The sequence below is a fragment of the Grammomys surdaster genome, unplaced genomic scaffold, assembly GCF_004785775.1.
Source record: "Grammomys surdaster isolate TR1022 unplaced genomic scaffold, NIH_TR_1.0 258, whole genome shotgun sequence".
NCBI classification, from domain to species: domain Eukaryota; kingdom Metazoa; phylum Chordata; class Mammalia; order Rodentia; family Muridae; genus Grammomys; species Grammomys surdaster.
The window spans coordinates 50,678-71,623 of NW_021604699.1; the positions used below are offsets into that span (position 1 = coordinate 50,678).

At 42.0% G+C, this 20,946-nt stretch overlaps 1 protein-coding gene across 1 annotated transcript; it reads right to left on the reverse strand.

The window, feature by feature from the left end:
- Positions 1-125: 125 nt before the first annotated feature.
- Wrnip1 (WRN helicase interacting protein 1) lies at positions 126-20,274 on the reverse strand. Its single transcript, XM_028775684.1, has 7 exons — positions 19,260-20,274; positions 16,800-16,991; positions 15,310-15,551; positions 6,395-6,624; positions 2,596-2,751; positions 1,657-1,736; positions 126-851 (listed from the first exon to the last, which is right to left on the reverse strand). Exons 1-7 carry the CDS (start codon positions 20,064-20,066, stop codon positions 576-578), a joined length of 1,983 nt encoding a protein of 660 aa, XP_028631517.1. The 5' UTR covers positions 20,067-20,274; the 3' UTR covers positions 126-575.
- Between the last annotated feature and the right edge of the window lie 672 nt (positions 20,275-20,946).

Below are 20,946 nucleotides of genomic sequence, written 5' to 3' on the forward strand. Positions count from 1 at the left end.
GAAAAATACCCTACCTTACCAATCGTCTCCCCTATGGTGTTTGCTGTATTCAGTTCCTAAAATATAATGGTGGTAGACACTGGTGCCACCATCCCAAAAAGGAGGAACACTGAAGAACTGAAGAGTACTTTGAAATAGTTTTATTGGCTCTTAAGACCTTTGCATATAAAAAAAATACCCAAATCACTATGCAGTATTAAATCACAATTACATTTTCTCTTACCAATTATAACTACCCAGAATATACATTTTTTAAAAGAAAAAAAAGCCTACTGAACAGAATTTTGAAATGACATTATGACTTAAATACTATGACAAAATAGATAATTCCTTATAACATTAATTAATTGCACAAAGCTGCCAGGTATTTTCATAAGCATAATCATTGCACAGAGTGCAAATGGACACAATTTCAATGGTACACATTTAGCTGAAGTAACCACCTCCATCTATGGAACCCTTAATTCCTGGCACAAAATGTTGGTCTATTTTAACTTTCCCCAGGCAACCAACTCCAAGATCCAGTGACTTTTGGCCTTCCTCAAGATACAAGCATCCTACTCATGGCCCAAGAGTCAACACCGCCTCTGCTTGAAGAAGTCAATTCCTCTCAGTTCCTCGGGCAGGTAGTCCTGGTCCACGGGCTCACTGTACATGGGGTTGTACTTGTAGCCTTTGCCATAGCCCAAATCCTTCATCAGCCTGGTGGGCGCATTCCTCAGGTGCAGGGGTACAGGAGGCAGGGGCCCCTGGTGATTCCGCAGACAGGCTTTTACATTGTTATAGGCACTGTACACCTCAATGGACTTTGGGGCTCTGGCAAAATAGACCACACACTGGGCCAGAAGCACCTAGGACACAGAAGGGCACATGTCACCAGGAAGATGCCACAAAGTTTCTGTTTGGCAGAGTATTTTATGATTCCTCCTACTTAACTCTTAGATGATTCCCATGCTTGCTTGTTTCTTAAATTAATTTTTATAATCCCCTTTTCGCTTAGTCTGGATAATCAGTAACAACAGAGAAAGTCTTATGAGATAAGAGGGGAGCTAGATCAGAAGTTCTCATTTAACCTATGAACTTCTCACTAAATCAAATCTTTCTTAAGCCCTGATTCATAAAGCCAATGACTAGGAAGCTGTCTGGTATGGAGGTGAACCCACTGTTTCCTGTTCCCAGAAAGCTTAGGACACTTCTGAGCCTCAAGACTCCTAAGGACAGTGTGAAAGCAGTCTTGTTTCTGGTGACAGTCCTATAATTTCAGTAACTCAGAAGGCTGAGGCAGGAAGTTCTTAGTTCAAGGCCTGCCTGGGCTAGCAAACAGGTTAAGGACTATTTCTGAACAACCTAAAAGACCTGGTTTAAAAAGTTAAAACAGGGCTGTGGATAGCACTGTGATGGAGGACTTCAGTAACACATGCAAATTCTGGGTACAAGCTCCAATATTACAAAACCAAAACCAAACTACAATCTGATGAGACACGGAAGTTCTCATCTCTCTAAAAGGCTAAGATTCTACATAACAAAGTTCAAAAGCTAAGCAGTTTGTTCAGTGGACCTAACACACCTGTGATGAAGGCAAGACTCATATTCAAATCCACAAAAGACAGGGCACAAAACAAAGAAGATTTACAAAGAACTGAGCTGGTATCTTACCTCACACTCAGGCATGCCTATAAAGTGACAGCCTTGGTAGGCAGCAACTGCTTGTGCTAATGCTGACGGATCTGCCAGACCTATCATACAAGAGACAAAACATAGTTTAAGTCACAGGCCTTCCTTGTTCTGACCTGCCAGTGTGCTGTTGTAACCAGCAACCACTACTGCATGCAGGTAGGAGAAGAGATCCTCGGTCCAATGAAGGCTGGACGCTGTGTGTATGGGAATTTGAGGGTGGGGAGGTGGGAGTGGAGGGTAGGTGGGGGCACATCCTCATAGAAGGAGGAGGAAGGGGGATGGGATACGAGGGTTCATGGGCGTCGGGGGGAGTAGGGTAAGGGGATAACGTCTGAAACGTAAATAAAATGTCCAATAAAAAAAAAAAACACCCAGTACAATTATACCAATATATCTCTGATCTCTAATCACATAATATTTATAATAGTTGTTACTATTTATTGAGTTACTGTTGGTGTCAAAATGGCCTCTTGTATAAAAATACATGCCAGTAGGAAAAACTAGAGACTAAGCATGACAGACAGAAAGTGCAAAGGCCATGAAGGCATTCATAAGAATGGATGAATCAAAACACAGTATTTACAATAAGAAAAGGAAAACTTTTCTAATCTTTGTCTTGAATGGTGTCCAGAAGCTCCCATTTCTACTTCAAGAACTAACAAATAAAAACCTTAACATTTGGCTGCAAAGCAAACCAAAAATATCTCTTATATATTGGTATTTTGAATGATCTTGAGATCATCTCCAAAGAAGCAGAAACAGTGACTCTGTAAATAGTCAGACACATGCACATGGAGCAACTGACCACTGAGCTCATGACAAGTCTTTCTTTTCCTGCCTGCTCTGCATGACATGACACTAGAGTAAGCGCACTCCCTCTGAGAACCCCCACCCCCACACAGATTCTCCTCCACTCACCGATGTCCTCGCTGGCAAACCTTACCAGCCTCCTGGCCACATAGAGTGGGTCCTCCCCTCCCTCAAGCATCCGGGCCAGCCAATACAGGGAAGCATTCTGGTCAGAGCCACGCATAGCCTTGTGCAGGGCAGAGATGCAGTTGTAGTGCTCTTCCCCTGTACACCAGAACAACAGTCACATGGCTGCCTTGTACACCTACCCAACATACAAAGCAGAACTAAGATAGGCCCCAGTTGTGCTGGGGAAAGCAGGCGTGACAGCTGCCCTCCAGCCACGCGCAGTGGGGTGAAACCTGGTTAAGCCCCAGAGCTCACTCAGGGCTCCAGGCCTGTTTCCTAGAGGTCCTATTCAGAAGAGAAACTCCTGATGGTTATACACACTAAGGACACTTAGACACAGAGGCTGACAAAGGGAAGGGAGGGGATAGGTTGTCTTAAAGGTGATATCTATCACAGTGGATTGTCAGAGACAAGAGAGGTGAGAGAAAGATTCTCATGTCCTGGTTCTATCTTCTGCCCACACAGTCTATTTGAGTAAAACTGACTGGGACTGGTCATAGTCATCAGGGTTGAGGAAAGTGGCAAGAACAGCTGATAGAGCCCATTTGTTCCTCAGTGTCATTGCCAGTTGACACCTCAATATCCAAAGACCACAGTCATTACACCATAGACTGTGGGGACATTGTGAAGCAGGATCTTAGGGTATTGGCAAATGAACTAATGGCTCTTAGCCTCAAAGTACTGTGGCCCCATCCTTACCATTTGGCCTCAGTCCTTCTTTAATCCTAGATTCATGAGCAAACAGAGTAGCAAAATATACTTTAGAAAAAATTTAAGAATGGAATAAAGCTGAACAGTTATCAAAAATAAGCAGTGCTCTCTACACATGCCCAAGCCTTCTGACCATTCTCTCATGTAAGTTTAAGGACATGACAGCTGAGAAGGCAAAGTCCTCTGGTCCCAAGTCCTTCCAGAGAAGCACCTGCTCTGTAAACATCATGAGCAACATCAACAATGCGACAGTGTTCTGGTAGGCAGAGCACTCTGGCTCCAGGAACAAATCCTAACAGCTGCTAAGATGACATTTGGTCTTCAAATAGAGAGACGAGAAACTGGTATGCCAAAGGGTAAGTATCTAACAGGGTGATTGCAGGGTCTCCAAAACTTCAATTCCTAAGGAAATCCAGGCCAGGTCAATGACATGAATCTAGTTATTAAACCTTATAAATAAGCAGTGTCCCCTACTTGGGGCTTCTCTAATAAAGTGAGCCATGGACTCTGGCTGGAAGTGTCCTGGGTGATCTAAATGGCTTTGGCCCGTTTTACCTCTTTGGTTTGGGTACTCTGAACCCTGATCTCTCAACACAGCAGGGGCCTATGGTTGAGGAGGGATAGGCAAATACCTCTAGTCCTTTATACCAGTTAATCCTATACTCTCTAACACAGGTCACTCATCTTTATTGACTTAACACGAGAGGTAATCCAATTTTACAATACAGTGAACTGTACTATAGGCTCTAGCCCCAGGTAGTTTGGACCTGAGCCTCAAACTTACTAGCAATGCAGACTTTAGCAAGTTCTCCATGCCTTGGGATTCTCACTAGGTAAAATGTGGTTGCTTTAAACACACAGGCCTTGGACAGAGCAAACAGTACAGAAGAACTAAACCTGTTAATGTTAATTACTAGCCTACAAAAATAGTACATTTACTTTTGTTTTTATTATATACAGCTTGAGAACTGGGGAGTTCATACTATTAACCTAAAAGCATGAGGTCAATGCAGGACAGACCATCTGTTCACATTCAGAAATACCTTCACTCTGGTGTATAAACATCTGAACCTCTTACTGGATCCTACTAGAAGGCACTATGTACTTTGTGACATTAAAAGAAATTAATAATAACAAAGACTCTAGTGGTAGTTTTTGTCAAATCAGGGTTATAAAAAAACTTTAAGAGTCTAAGCTAACACATTTACAGGGCAATAGTTTTACAATTCTTGTTTCTGGAGCAACCTATAAAAGTACATTTTCTAAGGATGTGAATTGTATTTATGTGTGTCTGATGATTCCCTGTGGAACAGGCATGCTGGTGTGGATGGGCAGTGTAAGCACATTAATATAAGAGGGCATGACATATGGGTCCTCACAGCTGTGCTACCATGCAAAGTAGCTTCCACTGCCCTCAGCTCCTCCTGGAACAGCACAGGGCAAGTAAGAAAGTGCTCCCTCATATACAGTTCCCTAGGGCTGAACACCTCCCAGTGTCTCTTCTCAGTAACATGGTCTAGGTAGAGTGACTTAGTGACTCCATGAGGTAGGCATGGGGATATATGCAGGCAGTGAGGCAGCACATCTTCTTGGGAAATAGATAAAGGTGTGTTTTAGGATCAGTTTTAGAACATGCTTTGTTAACTGAGATGAGTTTTTATATAAAGTACGGGTAATATTAATAAGCTACCTTCTAAGGTTGTTTGGAAAATATAAAAAAAAAAAAGCACTCAAAAAAAGATCACTCATTAATGTCCTATGGACTTTGACTAGTGATCTGATAAATATGAAGGATGGTCTAGTCAAAGGAAAGGGTCTTCTGGGATGCTCACAAGGGGAGGTAAAGACTACTGCTACAGGACCTCCAGAAAAAGGTGGGCTAGAATCTGTTCACTTCTGAAAAATGTTCAGTTTGCTCTAACCTTGTGTTAGTACTTGGCTAAAAGCAAAGTAGGGTACTATGCCTAGATGTTTTATTTCCCAGGCTTTTCAAGGACAAGATATTCAAGGGAGAGCGTGCAAAAAGGCCACTGGCTGGGGTACACACTTAGTACAACACAGATAGGACAGGGGTGACCAATGTATCCTCAGTGCTATTTACATCACACAGTATTATCAGCTAGGGATGCTTTGGTCACTCAGGATGCATAGCCAGCCAGCTTGCTCATGAAAAGCAGTGGCTAGGACCTGGGTCATTCTACAGCCCCTGCTACCCCCAATTCTCTAGCCTGTAAGGAGACTTCTCATCATTAAGAAATACCAGAATGGAGGCATAGTCAATGTGAGACATGGAAGGTTCAATTATCAGCTTCTTTTTCTGGCATGACTTTTAAAGGCATGGAAATTCCACTCCATAGTTGTGCAATATGATACTATTCAGAGTCACACAAATGTTCTAGAATAGAGTTCAGCTTAATCCACAATAAGCCATCTTCATCTCTACCTTTCATGGTAGGTTACAAATATGCTGTGCTTATGATAGTTAATATTACCAGCTCACAGATTTAATAAGAGCTGGGATATCTGCCATCTATAAACATGTTTCTATGCAAAACCTAGCACATACTGCAAAATTAAAAATTTCAAAGCTACTATAAAGCCAAACTATCAGAATCCCTGTAAACTCATCTTTTAGACTAAAAATGGAGGATTTTAACTCTCAAATAAACCAGTAAATCTTTTCTGCCTTACTAACTTTGTAAGTGAACACAAGAATCACTGTCAACTGCCAGGTTCTCCCAGGTGCTATCAGACAACAAGGGGAAATCTGTATAAGCCAACTTACAAGACGAAGGAGAAGCCTCCTATTTCAAACTCCCAAGCTCTTCTTGATTCTTATCAAGACAGCTTGTCTTATTCCTGTCTTCAGAAAGGTCAGCCCTGTGTAGGAGGCTTACTTCCATTATAATATGCAGATCAAATCGAGCATCTGGAGCATGCTTTGGACCTGGCTGAAGGTCAGAGGGTAGAAGGAGCTGCGGGCACATTTGTCCCTGCACTTCTAATTTCCCATAGTTCAATTACTCACCGGCACGGTCATATAAAATGTGGGACCGCTGTAAGCCTTCTTTCACATCATTCTCAGTGATCAGAACTCGACTAGGAGAATAGGTTTGACCGCTCTTCTTACAGAACATCTTTCTAGAGCTTAGCCTGGCCAGCACTGCCAGTTGCAGTCCATTCAAGCCAGTCCGGGCATCACCATCACTGAGGTAAGCCAGAGTGTCCACTGCTTTATCTTCTATGAAGACAGAGGGCCTGCAATGAAACCAGTGTTCGTTACCAACACATTCAAGGATCAACTTCTCATTTGCAGCACATCTTAATTTAACTTTAACTTCAGTAAAGCATTCTGGTTCAAAGATTTTAGTATTTATTCTGAAATCATATTGTTAACATAGATAATTAAGCATTGTTTAGACTAAGAACTGACCAAGTTTCCTAAGTCCTAAGGGTATGTCACTACACTTTACCAGACATGAGCTATAGGGTATCTCTCTATCTCACAAGCTGAGGCTGTCGTGTCTATCTATGAGCCACAGAGGACCTCACTGTACAAGTTAATCTATACAGGCTTGTACAAAGCAAGACATCAAATGCTATAAAAAGTCTCTGTTGACAAGTAGGCTGTCTGCTTCAAGCCTATAGAATCATGAAAACTACTAGATATGTTAGCACTTCACCATAGTGTATAGAAAGCCTATGTCAAGGGTAATCCACATCTGATGACACAGGAATATTTGGATCACCTGATAGCATCACATTTCTTTAATCAGAAAGCCCAAATCCCTCATCTTACAAGCAAACAAGAATCTCAATTACTCTGGCACAGCAGACCAAGGAACAACAGGCCTTTGGAATTTTGGCCATGGCATTCTTGGATGGCAGCATGCCACTTTCTGTGGGCATTAATCTTCCCAGTGTAATGAAGAGCATCTGGTATTTCACAACTATCCTGGAAACTGATTAGAGGACTCTCTCAGAACTTGAGTAAGTCACCTAACCTTTTAGGACTGAAATTCACAATAACATTTATTCATTTACCTATTTTTCTGGTTTTGGGTTTTTTTTGTTTGTTTGTTTGTTTTTGAGGCATAGACTCTCTATGAAGACCAATAAATGCAGCCCTAACTTAGCAATCTTCCTACCTAATTCCCAGCAATGGACTTATGTCATACTATCTATACACAATCACACTTCTAAGTTCAGACCTTCAAAAAGAAGGTCAAACTATGATTACCTTTAAAGCCTAATTTAATAAAATTTCTCTTCCCAACCTAGTTAGCCATTGACCACATATTATTTAGAATATTTTTGATTGAGTGGCTAGTTGTATTTTTTTGGAGGAAAAAATATATATTTTTAAATTTATAGTTCATTTGTGTCATTTCCAGCCTTCAGTTAAAATTATTTATAGTAACAATGAGTCCTGGCCACAGATGTCCAAACCAGCTACCTGGAAAACAGTGTACAGTGAACTGGGCTAGGCTAAGAAAGGGTCTTGAAGAGGAAAGGATCCAGCCTGTCTGTTGGAGTTAACATGGTGTTTGTTATTACCTACCCACCCACAAAAGTAATGTCTAATGTTTTAAAAATAGCCTCAGAGGAGGGAGATGGGAGAACTAGAAACAACAATAAAGCCACCAAATTTTATTTGAAAAAAAGCTGTAACAAAACTTAATCCTTTTTATGGTAATAATTTTTAAAAATGATATTCTTTTCTTTACCTAAGTTGCCCTGGATTTCTAGTTATCCATTATGTGCCTTAGGGGTTCTATTGCTGTCATTAATCACCATGACCAAAAGCAGGAGGAAGGAGTTTATTTCATCTTACAGTTCTAAGTAACAGTCCATCACGGAGGGAAGTCAGGGCAGTAACTCAAGGCAGGAAATGAAACATGAGATATGGAGGAAGGCTGTTTATTGATTTGTTCTCCATGGTTTCCTCAGCCTGCTTTCTTATACAACTGAGGACCAACTGCCTAGGGGTACCATCGCCTCCCATGGGCTGGGTCTTCCCACATCTATCATTAATTAAGAAAATATAGACTTGCCTAGAGGCAATGTGGATGCAGGCATTGTCTCCATTGAAGTTCTCTCTTCCCAAATGACTCCAGTGTATAAGTTGACAAAAAGCAAGGACATTATAGTTCTCATCATGTAACTTTCTAACACTGCTTTTTACGCAGACTCTTGAGGACCACCTGAGCCCCACAGCTCTGGTGAATGGCCTTTTTCCTTTATAATGGCAGCTCCAACCAGCAGACACTTCACTAGAAGATTCACCACACATCTAGACTATACCATTAGCATTCTGTAGAGCCTAGGAAACATTTATCAACTAGAGATGGGATTTCTGCAAGATGAATTAAAACAAAATCAAAAGACACATACTAAACAAAATGTGCAAAGAAAGGACCAGAACCAGAGGGGCACCTGAGTAGGAAGAACATGCCAGGGAGGAAGGCGATGAAAGGAACAAAGCTGCCTGAATACCTCTAGTTTGCCTTGGAAGAAAAGCAACATCTTCTGTCTCCTAGGAAAGCCTCCTAGCAACACAAAAACTGTGAGCCCTAAACCATGAGGTGTGCTGTTGACCACTATTCTCAAGAGTCCCCAATAAATACTGAGTGCAGTATTTGAGAATGTCATTTTTGAAATTACTTTTATTATCCTACAAAGATAGCATACAAGGGCAGCGCAGGTGGGAGGTCTATCCTTCTGTGGTAGTCCCAATGCCTAGTACATAACAGGCATTCAAAATTTATGTAATAAGTGGATTAATTTGCCTTTCTTAGCATCTCTTGGCAAGACAGTCTTTTCTTAAAAAATAAAGCATTAGAAAACAAAATTCCTATTTCTATCAACCAGAAATAACATTTACATGGTCATTTGTTAATTTTCCTTTATGATTCAACCAGCCATTAACAGTGTAGCTAATTTTTAAAATACTATTGGAATCATACTGTATAGTTTTATGTTCTTTCGAATAAATAGCTGCTCAGACCTCATTCCTAAAGCAAATACATGTTATGTTGAACTTACAAAAAAAAAAAGAAGAAGAAGAAGAGAGAAGCACACAACGCTGGTCTTTAAAATTAGTACTGTGGTTTATGTCCCTTCTATCAGCGTGTGCTTCAAAGATTTATAAATAGCACACTGTGACTAGAGCTTTAACAGTGGACACGGGCTTTATCCTCTTGGGAAAATTAAACTGCTCCCTTAAACATTAAACTCCTAACCACTATGTATGTGTGTGTACACATGTGTGTACTGGTGCATGTGCAGGTCTGAGGTTGATGCCCCAGTTGCTATCTAATTGAATCCAGAGATTGCCTATGGAGCTAATCAAGCTAGCTGTCATTACAGGTCCTAATGCAGAGGTCTTCTCCTGTCCCAGTGCAGTCACAGAGCCACCACTCCTTCTTCCCTTTATATATCACTCATACTTGCAACTTTTCCTCTGTCAGAGTTATTTTAAAACAAAATAAATCTGTCAGCAACTCTGTCCAAATAGTAAGAGGGACTGTGCTGATGGCACTCAGAGGGTAGAAGCAAAGCACAAATGAAAATCCCCACTTAGAAATACTGGGCAGTAATTTCCAAGGTTCTCCCCATCACTCAGTTACATCCCGAACTCCTGCATTTATAAGCTGTGAAGAGTAATGACATGAGGTGCGTTAAAATACTCTGGGAGCAATGAAGATAGCTCAGCAGGTAAAGGCAGACAGTGTGCAAACCTGTGCAGACCTGGGATCAATTCTGAGAACCTACATAAAGAACCAACTTCACACATGTTGTCTGACCTCTTATATGCTCCATGATACACATGTACTCGTTCACACATAACACACACACACACACACACACACAAAAATAATTAAAAATTAGCGTTAGAGAGAAGACTCAGTGAGTAAGAGCATACAGTACTCTTGCAGAAGACCCAAGTACAGTTCTTAGAACCAACATGGCGCAGCTCACAACCATCTTTACTCCTGGCTCTAAGGACTCCAACACCTGGCTCTAACTACCGTCTTCTAGAACCCACAGACCCACGCACTGCACAAGCCCACACAGTGACACATTAATACTATTAATAATAAAAACCTTTAAAAAATACTAAAAGTTAAAAATAAAATGTCCTATAATTGAATGAGGGGAGGAAATAATTCATACTAAGAATGATAAAATAGGATATGAGCCAATGAGATGGCTTGGTGGGTACATGTGCTTGCTGCTAAGCCAAACTGTCTGAGTTCAATCCCTGGAACCCACATAGAAGGAGAGAACTGATTCTCAGGAGTCTGTCCTTCCTGTACATATACATACATACATGCACGTGCACAAGATGGGGGTGTGCTTCAATGTGGAAAGAAACTACAAAAGTTAAAGAAAATCAATTGGGATTAAAATCTACTTTGGGACTACACTGACCAAAATTTCATAGTATTCTGTAATAAAATAGTAAATAGCAAGTCATAAACAGAGGCTGGTAGGATGCCTTTGTGGGTAAATGCATTTGCTGCTAAGCTTTAATTCGAGTCCTAGAACTCACATGGTAAAAGGAGTGAATCAATTAATGTAAGTTGTCCTCTGACACATGCATTACATGGTGTGCATGTACTAAAATGCACACGCAAAATAAATGAAAAACAGATTAAAGAAGTAATATGGCCAGGTGTGGTAGGAGGCAGAGGCAGGTAGTCTTGAGTTCCAGGCCAGCCTGGCCCACAAAGCACGTACCAGGACAGCCAGGGTAACAGAGTGAGATCTTTTCTTTCTTTAAAGAAAAAAAAAAAAGCAAATAACAACAACAAAGATATAAAAGCTTCTGTAATAAGGAAAAATTGGCTAAAACAAATGCACTTGAAAATGTATTTTTGCTTAACAAGATGCAGAGATAAAAGACTTAGAACCTAGCTTCTCCAACTGGAGAAAAAGCTTTGATCTTAGAAGAACACAGGAAACTCCCTCATCTCTCCTAGAAGCCTAAACTCTTTTGTACACTAGTTTTTGGGTTTTTTTTTTTTTTGACACATGATACTGGAAAACATAATTTCTTGTGACTTCACGGAAGAACTGAAGAAGTCAGCCTGGTTCATCAACTATGAACTCAGAGCTGAAATGAAGTACCTGTAAAGTGCACTAAAGTGATACGCTCCATTTAGTCAGCTGTCTGACTGGATTGAGACACCTGGTTTGAACTAGACACCCTAGAATGACCTTGAACTTTATATCATCTTTCCTCTACTTCTGAGTGCTGGAATACAGGCATATGTGACCATGCCCAGTTTTTTCAGTGCTGGGAATCAAACCCAGGACCTCATGCATACTAGAAAAGCACTCTGCCAACTGAGTTACATCCCCAGTCCCAAGACAAGAAAGACTTTTAATATCTTTCTATTGTCATTCATCAGTATATAAGCTTCAATTAGTGTGTATCCTTTGTATTGTTTTAGACAAGCAACTACACTCATCTCATTATTAAGCAAATAAGTTTCATCTTTAGTGAAAAAATTACATGTAAACTAAATAACTGTTTTAAAATAATTTTAATGGTAGTGGTGGTGAATACCTTTAATCCCAGGACTTGGGAGGCAGAGGCAGCTGGATCTTTAAATTCAATACTAACCTGGTCTATAGAGTGATTTCCAGGACAGCTAGGGCTAACAGAGAAACCCTGTCTTGAAAAACAGAAACATAAACAACATCATCATCACCATCATTATCATCATCGCCCATCAAAGTCTGACTTTTATACCTCGCCTATATACTTGGGGTCACACGAGTTTTGGAAGAAAGGGATCTCTAGTATGCCAAGTTTAGGAGCTCTCTTGTACAGATGACCATAGCAAAGTCCTATGAGCTCTTTGCTCATGTGACTTTTATCACACTACATGCTCTCTAGAGGCACAGAAATGCACTTTTCAACAAGCACAATACCTAGCATATGCAGGACTTTTAATGCCTCAGGAATGCTGAGATTAAAAGCCTCAGGAATTTTTTTTTTAAGAACATGCAGCCTAGGGTGGAGATGGGGGAGCTCAGTGGCTAAGCAACTGAAAAGACCTGGGTATGAACCTCAGCACCAAAACAAGCAAGAAATGGAATACTGCTGTGCTGCTGTAATGGAGACACTGTGTGTGAGAACTTGGATTTGCAAATACAATCAAGTAGCGTAAACATCACCAGGAGTAGTTCTAGATGCCATACCTGCCATCTTGCGCACAGCCTTCAACAGTCTACAATTTCTCTGTGCATGTTCTAGTTTCTACCTATAGCACCAAAATATACTACAGCAACACAAATGCACATTCAGTATTCCCAGAGAGGAATCAATGACTGGGGTCTGAGTCTTTCTTCTAGCTAGATTAGTGTAACCTAACCTGATTAATATATGTAAGAATGAATGCACAGTTGATGCCAGTAAATAGTGATTTGAAAGTAATATTTATTCACAAAAACTGAAAGTCAAAAATTATTCTTGGAAATTGAGGTAGCAGCTACTTCTTTCAGGAAGTCACCTAGAATGTGTTTGTTTTTCTGTGATCTATGACATCTCCTAACTTCTTGTCAGTAATGCTAGCCATTCAGTCATCAATTGTCCTAAGGTTAATACTTACTTTATTGTGTTTTCAGCAGATAAAAAGGGATACTTTACTAAAGAAAAAAGGTTCTCAGACCTGGGCAATTATCTCCTCTGAAGGACAACACAATGTCTTTCACATTACAAGCTAGGATTTATTCATGCCCTAACCAATCACCAAGCATATAAGAAGATATGATTGACAGGGCGATGGAAATATAAACAAGGACAACTTCCCATTTTCTTAGCGTTCCCAGGAAGGTAGAGGACAGAAAAAGCAAGCAAGAATGAAAAGAAGCCATAACTAAGATCAGCTATAAACAAATGACAGAGGAAACAGTAAGCCATGTTGGCTATCGGAGGTCTGCACTGACTGCAACGCCATTTCAGCAGGTCAGTATCTATATGAAATCTTAATTCTTCTACTGGATCTTCTCATTGTTTATGTGCCTGCAGATCATCTGGAAATCTCTTAAAGCACAGAAACCCTCCTCATAAGGATGAGCTCCACAAAGCTATTGACCTCAGCTCAATCACGGCAAAGCAGTGAACAGGAAGCCTGGAAGAACATGGATACCTCAGTCCCATGAAATGACAGGAAATAAAAATGACCCTGAATACTCATGACATAAACTTACAGACACATTACAACCAACATATTGGATAAAAACAGTTTCCTAAAGCTTAGGCAATTTTCTTCTTTGTTTTTCTCGTGTCAGTTTGCCTTTACTACATGCTGACATCAGTCTATAGCTGACCCATAGATTCTCTACCATCTAAAAATATATCAATCTTTGACAGAAAAAAAAAGTTTTTAAATGTGTTTTTACTAAACGTGCAGATCTTTTCTCCTTGTCCCCAGTCCCTAAATTACAGAGAGTAACAACTATTTGTATAGCATTTGTATCATATTAGGCATTATATTTTATGGAGGGTGGAAGCACAGCTCAGTAATAAAACATTTGCCTGTCATGAACAAGGTACTGAGTTGACTGAAAAAAAAATGTTAAAAACTAAAAACCAATCTAGTCAGAACTTGAAGTATATGGGAGAATGTGTACAGATTTAAAGCAAACACTGCATCTTTTTATAGAGAGTACATAAGTATCTGTATATTTATTTTTGAGGGGTCCTTGAACAAACCCTCTAAAGAGACAGAGAAAAGACTATAGTAGATACAATGACCTGAGACCCAGCCCACAAGGGACCCTAATCTGACAATGGTCAGATAACAGCAGGTCCCAAACTTTTTTCCGGCCACACTCCTAACAGCCATTCCATGACTGTAGACTATAATGAAGCAACTTCATTCTGCCCAGGGATCCTTGGCCAAATATTTCAAGGCATTTTTTTTTTATGAGGCATGATGGTAGTATTCTTCCTAAATGTAAGACAGAAGCAAATGGGAGTATGTAGACGCATCGAGAGAAACTGTTGAAACCTAAAACCTAAGAGTACAACTATGCCTTGTACTTTAATCCTCACAGAAAAGTGGCCCCAGAACTTGGCCTTGGGGCAAGCACAAGCAGCTGTCTGGTCCACAGCATGAGGAGGTGGGCAACAGATTCTCCTCAGACCACATTACGTTCTACTGCATTACTTTAGCCAGCACATCAACAAATGACTTCTGAATAACATTTCTAACAATAAAGAAAAACCTCTGACCCAGGAAATCAAATGGATTAACTACAAGAAAGGCTTCAGGGTGATCCTGATGCAGAGCTAGTTAACACAAGGAACGAGACTTCTCTTCAGTCTGTCACTTTCGGAACATGTCGCTTTCAGTAACACTTCTTTACTTTCATGGAAACGAGTTTTGGAATATACAAAATGTTTTAAGTAATTGTATGGGCAGAATTACATTAGCTTTTCCTCAATACTTTAAAAATTACACTGCAGGGAGGGGGGGAGAAATCTGAATCTAACACAAATCTCCAAAGATTTGTAAATTAATTCTAGAAGTATATATCTATTTCTTCTATTTAATGAGCGGCTTGAATCCTTTAAAATAAGGCTTCCTATACTCTGTCTAAACCTTTAAAATAAGTGAGTGAGGATAAAGTATGAAGCATAAAAGCAAATGCCCAGGTTACTACAATAGCAAAGCAATATTAGAGCTCAGAGATGCAGACACATCTATCAGTAGCCACAAGATGCACCTTAAGAAAAGGGAACTTTAGGCAGAGCCTGCAGGCAGGACTAAGCACTTTCCTCCTCCTTCACTTTCCTTACAGACAGACCAACAGCTCTTCTTTGACTCCACCCGGCCACTGCCTAAGGCCCAGCCCTCTCTGGCGCTCTGCCAAGAGATTCTCAGGGAGGTGTGGGCACCCAGGGGCTGCACACAATCTACTTACTCAGAGCTGCAGTTGCTGCTGTGGCTCAGAGGGTCAGTAGGACGGCTAGAGTCTAGGACATGGATTCCCAGTGAGTTGATTGCTCTCATTAAAATTGTCACCATTGCCTCTACTGGAAGCTTCTCAAGAACAATTACCCGACAGCGGCTCAGAAGTGCGGCGTTGACTTGGAACGAAGGGTTCTCAGTGGTTGCACCAATCAGCGTGATCGTCCCACATTCCACGTGAGGAAGGAAAGTATCCTAATCATGGGAGGAAAAGAGAAGAAAGTGATTCCACTCAACAGCCACATGCAGAATCCTATGTAAGTCGTCTATATACTCCTTCATTTTCTCATTTTTCCTTTTCAGGATACTCATCAGTATAGACACATCAATTTCAAGAGTATCTTTCTTGGTTAGTATACGTAAAGTGCAACTTCTGGGTGCCAATGTCCAACTCTGGTCTCTTGCTGGAAGAATACAGTACTTCTCAAGTACAATTCCAACAGCTTCAACATAAACTACTTCTTTGCTTAGAAAAGTACCTTCTACCAATGCTGAACTATGAACTAGTACATAGTGCGTACATATGCAACATCAGCTTTTTACAGAAGATCATTGTTAATATTTCTAAAATGTTCGTGTTACTGTTCTTAACAAACTGTTGACTATACAACCAGCAGACATTGTCTAAAGGGGAAATGCCAACTCACTGGTCCCATATTTAAGCCAAAACCAGGTAGAACTCTAAAGTATTGTAATACTCAGAAAGATTCAAGTTTGGAGAAAAAAGGTTTATTAGTTTTGGGAAATATTTCTACCTATACTTAAAAAGCTGTAACAATGTAAATCAAAGAAAAAAGTATGCCTGAAAAAATGTTTTTGTCTATTTAGGTAATTCAAAAAGAAGTTTTATTTATAAAAAAAAATTATAGTTTTCTTTCTAAAGGGCTTAAAATAATATCTTACAATTTTTACTTTGACAAGAACTAGAAGGCACAGAAAATAATTTTGAACATAAAAATACTGGGGAAAGATAAAACCATGAACTTTGGAGGGCAGAGCATAGAGCTAGAATTCAGGGTTTTCATAAGCTAGATAAGTGCTTTATACCCTAGCCTTAAATAATGATCTTTAGACTGAGTTCAACTAGTCACAATGTCTTTTTAGATTAAAAGGCTCTAAAAGTTGGAAAATGGATCAAAAGAACCTTTTCTTCTATTGACAGCTTAGAGATATGGCAATTATTTCATTTATCAGAGAGAGAAAGCATTCTCTTGTCATCTAAAAATACTTTAGAGAGAGAGAGAGAGAGAGAGAGAGAGGGAGGGGGAGGGAGAGGTAGAGAGGGAGGGAGGGGTTTGAGGATGGATGGCAAGCCTATGTGTCTTGAGGAAAGTTAACATTTGTTGCATTTGTATATTGCTTTATACTTTACAAAGTGATCTTAAACATTCTATGTATCTTATATACATAGTATCTAAAAAAAATAGTAAAAAGTTAATATACCTGCTGAGATTTATTAAAGCGATGAATCTCATCAATAAAAAGGATGGTTTTCCGTTTGAAAAAGCTCTTTTCATTCTGAGCTTGCTTTATGACATCTCGAACATCATTTGTCTTGGCATTTGTTGCAGATAATGTCACAAACCTTATGCTGTGCTTCTTGCTGTTGTTGGCTATGATGTGCGCCAAGGTGGTCTAGAGAAAGATATACAAAGTTTTAAAACCTAATCGACTGGGCAGTATGCATAGGCATCAATCATATCTACTTAGCTAAGTACGCTGAACATGGAAGAATGCTGAAGCATAGACTATATATACAGAATTAAACAAAACAAAAACATTACAACGAAAATCGTAAGACAGTTAAATCTTAGGCCAATTCTGACCATCCTCCACTCTTAACTCCTTTTGATTCTTTTTTGGTGGACTCTTTAAGATCTTACGAATCCCAATAAAGAATGGCAGTCTTGATTTAGCAAAGCCAGGGTGACAGCTGTGACCTCTCACCAAAGAAAAAATTCTTTCTCCTTTGGCCAAGAGTATAATGCTAAAGGCCCCAGGATAAGAGTTGATCCCAGAACCAAGCTCAAATGGGAAGCCAGCAGATTAGCTGAGAAAAACAAAATGAACAGCTTCTGAAGTCAATAAGCAGCTAGCATATAAAACAGCTACATGCCACTTCTGAACATCCACTCTAGAAGGAAATTAAAAGGAGCAATTTGATCTTATTAGTACTTAAGAAAACAAAGGAAAGACTCAAGAAAACCTTTTTTTTTTTTTAAAGAATTTGTTTTATGTATATGGATGTTTTGCCTTCATGAAAGTCTGCACCATGTGTATGCCTCTTGCCCTGGGAGGTCAGAAGAGAGGATGTCAGATCTCCTGGAAGAGGGCACTGGATCTCCTGGAACTGCAGTTACAGGTGCTTATGAGCCACCATGTGGGAACTGAACCTGGGTCCTCTGGAAGAGCAGTCTGTGCTCTTAACAACTGAGCTACCTTTCAGGCCCTCCAGAAAGCTCTTAATTCAATATCTGGCACATAATGGGTGCCCAATAAATATGTATTTGTCACTACTAATACGACTGTTAGCAATTCAATATTAAAAATGGGAAGAAAGAAAAAGAGAAGGTTGCTTGCCAAATGACTAACTATCCCTGAATAGAAAGGTGGTACTTTATTTTCTGGAAATTGTATAGTTGAGTGTTACTAGACACTGGCTGCTTGGTAACAAATCCCAGCTTACCTGTGCCTTTTGTTATTAGGCTCTCTTGTCATATAGGCTTGTGACTATCACCAAGTGCCTCACTGAGCAGCCTTGTCCAGTAAATCTCTTATATTCAATCCTCCATGACTCACTACTCATCTCCCTGCAGATCTTTTCAAAGCCTACAAGCATCTAGCTGGCTATTTTCATGTTGTAACACAGATGTCAGAATTACTACCAATGCTACTGACCAAACGCCCTGAACTCCCTGAACCACTAAACATGGGAGGAGTGAGTGAGATGCTTACAATCAGCATGCTAAGCAATTGGCATGTTATTTTTGGAGCTGGAAGTGTAGCTCAATGATGGAGTAGAGTGCAAGGGCCTGGGCTTAAAAAAAAAAATGTTATCTGGGTACATCTGACCTATGCTTGGTCTGAGAGAACATGAGAACAAGCAGGCACAAAAGGAATGATGTATTCCAGCAAATAAAGAGGTGTGGCTGAGAGGAGCTGCAAAGAAAAGCAGGATAAACCTCAGGAATGTGCCTGTGAATGAAGCAGTCTGAACCTTAAATTGACAAGAGTTCTTTATATTCCCGGGCTCCTTCTTGACTGTCCATAGGATGCTTTGGACAGGATTCACTTCATCACATTTTCTCAAGGATTCTTCCGGTGACCTGTTCTCTAAACCCACGGTATTCTAACCGATCTCCTCCGGCTGTAGTTAAGATGGTACACAGGACAGGACACTAAAGCATGGACGTTTGTCTCAAGAGCATCAATGGGAAAGTTACGGAAATGCCTGTTGAAAACGACTCACAGAAGGGAGACTTCTATCAGTTCCAAAAAACCAGTTAGAATAAACCAACTAGTGGGAGGGGTAGAAAGTAAATAGAAAAAATTTAATTACTTTTCAACAACAAATGGAGTATACAAAATGTTTCTTTCCCAATGTTTGCAGGATGCCCTTTGCTTGGAATTGGTTCACTAAAAATCAGGGATATGACCACAAAGATAGCTCGAATCTCAGTCCACATTCCCACATAAACCAAGAAATTCGGGTATTTTCCTTTGGAAAACGCCCAACAGGGAGTCTGAGGAATCTGGGGGAATGACATGCTTGCTTATTACAAACTCAGCTCACGCATCAGGACCGCGCCCCCAGGCCTCCCTCTCCCGAGGAGGGGTCCAGAAATCTGAGGACCACACCCGGCGCAGAATACCTCAGCGGCCCTGGGCAAGAGCGGCACTCACCTTACCGCAACCTGGGGGGCCCCACAGGATGAGCGAGGGGATCTCGTTGGTCTCCAGTAGCGAGCGGAGCAGAGTCTCCTGCCCTACCGCCCTACTCTGCCCGATGTAGTCCTGCAGCGTGTCGGGACGCATCTTGTCCGCCAGCGGCTTGCCCTCCAGCATCTGTCGGATCTCCTCAGCCGCCAGCGCGCGGGGATGCGCGCGGCCCGCGCTGACTCCGAACGTAGCATCAGCGGCGTCCGCATCCCAGTGCCCAGGATCGTCCTCTCCGTCCACGTCCGCGTCGCCATCGCCGTCCACCCCCGCCTCCTCCTCTTCCTGAGCCTCCGCCTCATCCCAGCTGCGCGGGGATGCACTGCCCGCCGCGGCTGCAGCCGCTGGCCTCTTCCCCAAACCCTTTCTAGCCGGGCTGCTGGAGCGGGCAACCGGGAAGTCCGGGATAAGGCGCGCACCGCTGGGCGTGGGCGGTGCGTCGTAGCTCTCACGGCTCTCAGTCTCGCCGCCGTCGTCGCCCTCCTCGCCCTCGCCTTCGCTGCTTTCGGCCGCCGTCGGGGTGGCAGGCTGCTTCAGCGCCGAGCTCTCCGACAGTCGACGCCTCTTGGCGCCGGGTGGCGAGGGCCCCTTGGCCCGCTCCCCGGCGCGGTGAGACCCGGCCGCTGGCTCCGCGTGCCCCGCAGGGTGCAGCAGTAGGCAGCGGTCCAGGTGCGAGTTGATATGCGCGGCAGGCATCATCTGCTGGCACACTGGGCATTGCACCTGGTGCAGCTGTGACAGGAAGGGGTCGTCTTCCGGCCCGCTCACCTCCATGGTGGCAGCTGCCCTCCCTGGCTCCCGTGCGGCTGCACCTGCCCCTGAGAACGCCGATGCCCGCTGCTAGGCCCAGTGCCGCGCGACCCTCGCGCGGGTAGGGAGCAGGACACGCACGGGCCGAGGGAGGGCGCCGCTCATGCCTCACGTCCCGAGCTCCCGCGTCAACTCGCCCTCGGCCCGCAGCTGGCAACGCCTCGCGCGTCGTGTCGGGAAGTGTAGTCCAAAGCGGGCAGCATAGTCCGCAACCGGTTGCCCCAATCGCCGCCGGCAATTTCTCGCATTGCAATTTGGGAAATGTAGTTCACCGTCACAACAGGGCCTCGAGTCTTTCGTCCCTAGGGAAGGGCCTTTCGGTGGCGCGGCTTGGACAGGCGTGTTGCGCGTGCGCATCCCTGCTCAGTACCGGAAACAGCCGCTTCGAGTAAAGCGAAAGCAGAGGGAACTTGGGAACCCAGCTTTTCAGGATTTTGGCCTTCTGGGTGCGGAACTATAGATGCTGTCATCAGGGAGAATATTTGTAATAAAAATAAAACGAAGTGGAAATACCTCAGAGGTGCCTAGGAAACTGGAGAAAGGACTTCGACATAAAAACAAGCAGCTACCCAGGTAGACAAAGTTCAACTTAGAAGGTTGTTCAAGGAATTTCAATAAAAGGGATTCCCTCCCTGCCCCCCTTAATTTTACTTTAGGGCCTGTCACCTAAAGTACTTGCTTAAGAGTAATCTCTAGCTGATATAATAGCCGTAAACTCTAAAACACCATTGTATCCCCATAACAAAATGATGGCAGGCAGCCCTTAAAGGTATTTGTAGCGGACAGGAACAGGAAATGAGTACCATAGACATTTATACATTCTCTGGGGGTGGTGCTGTGTACC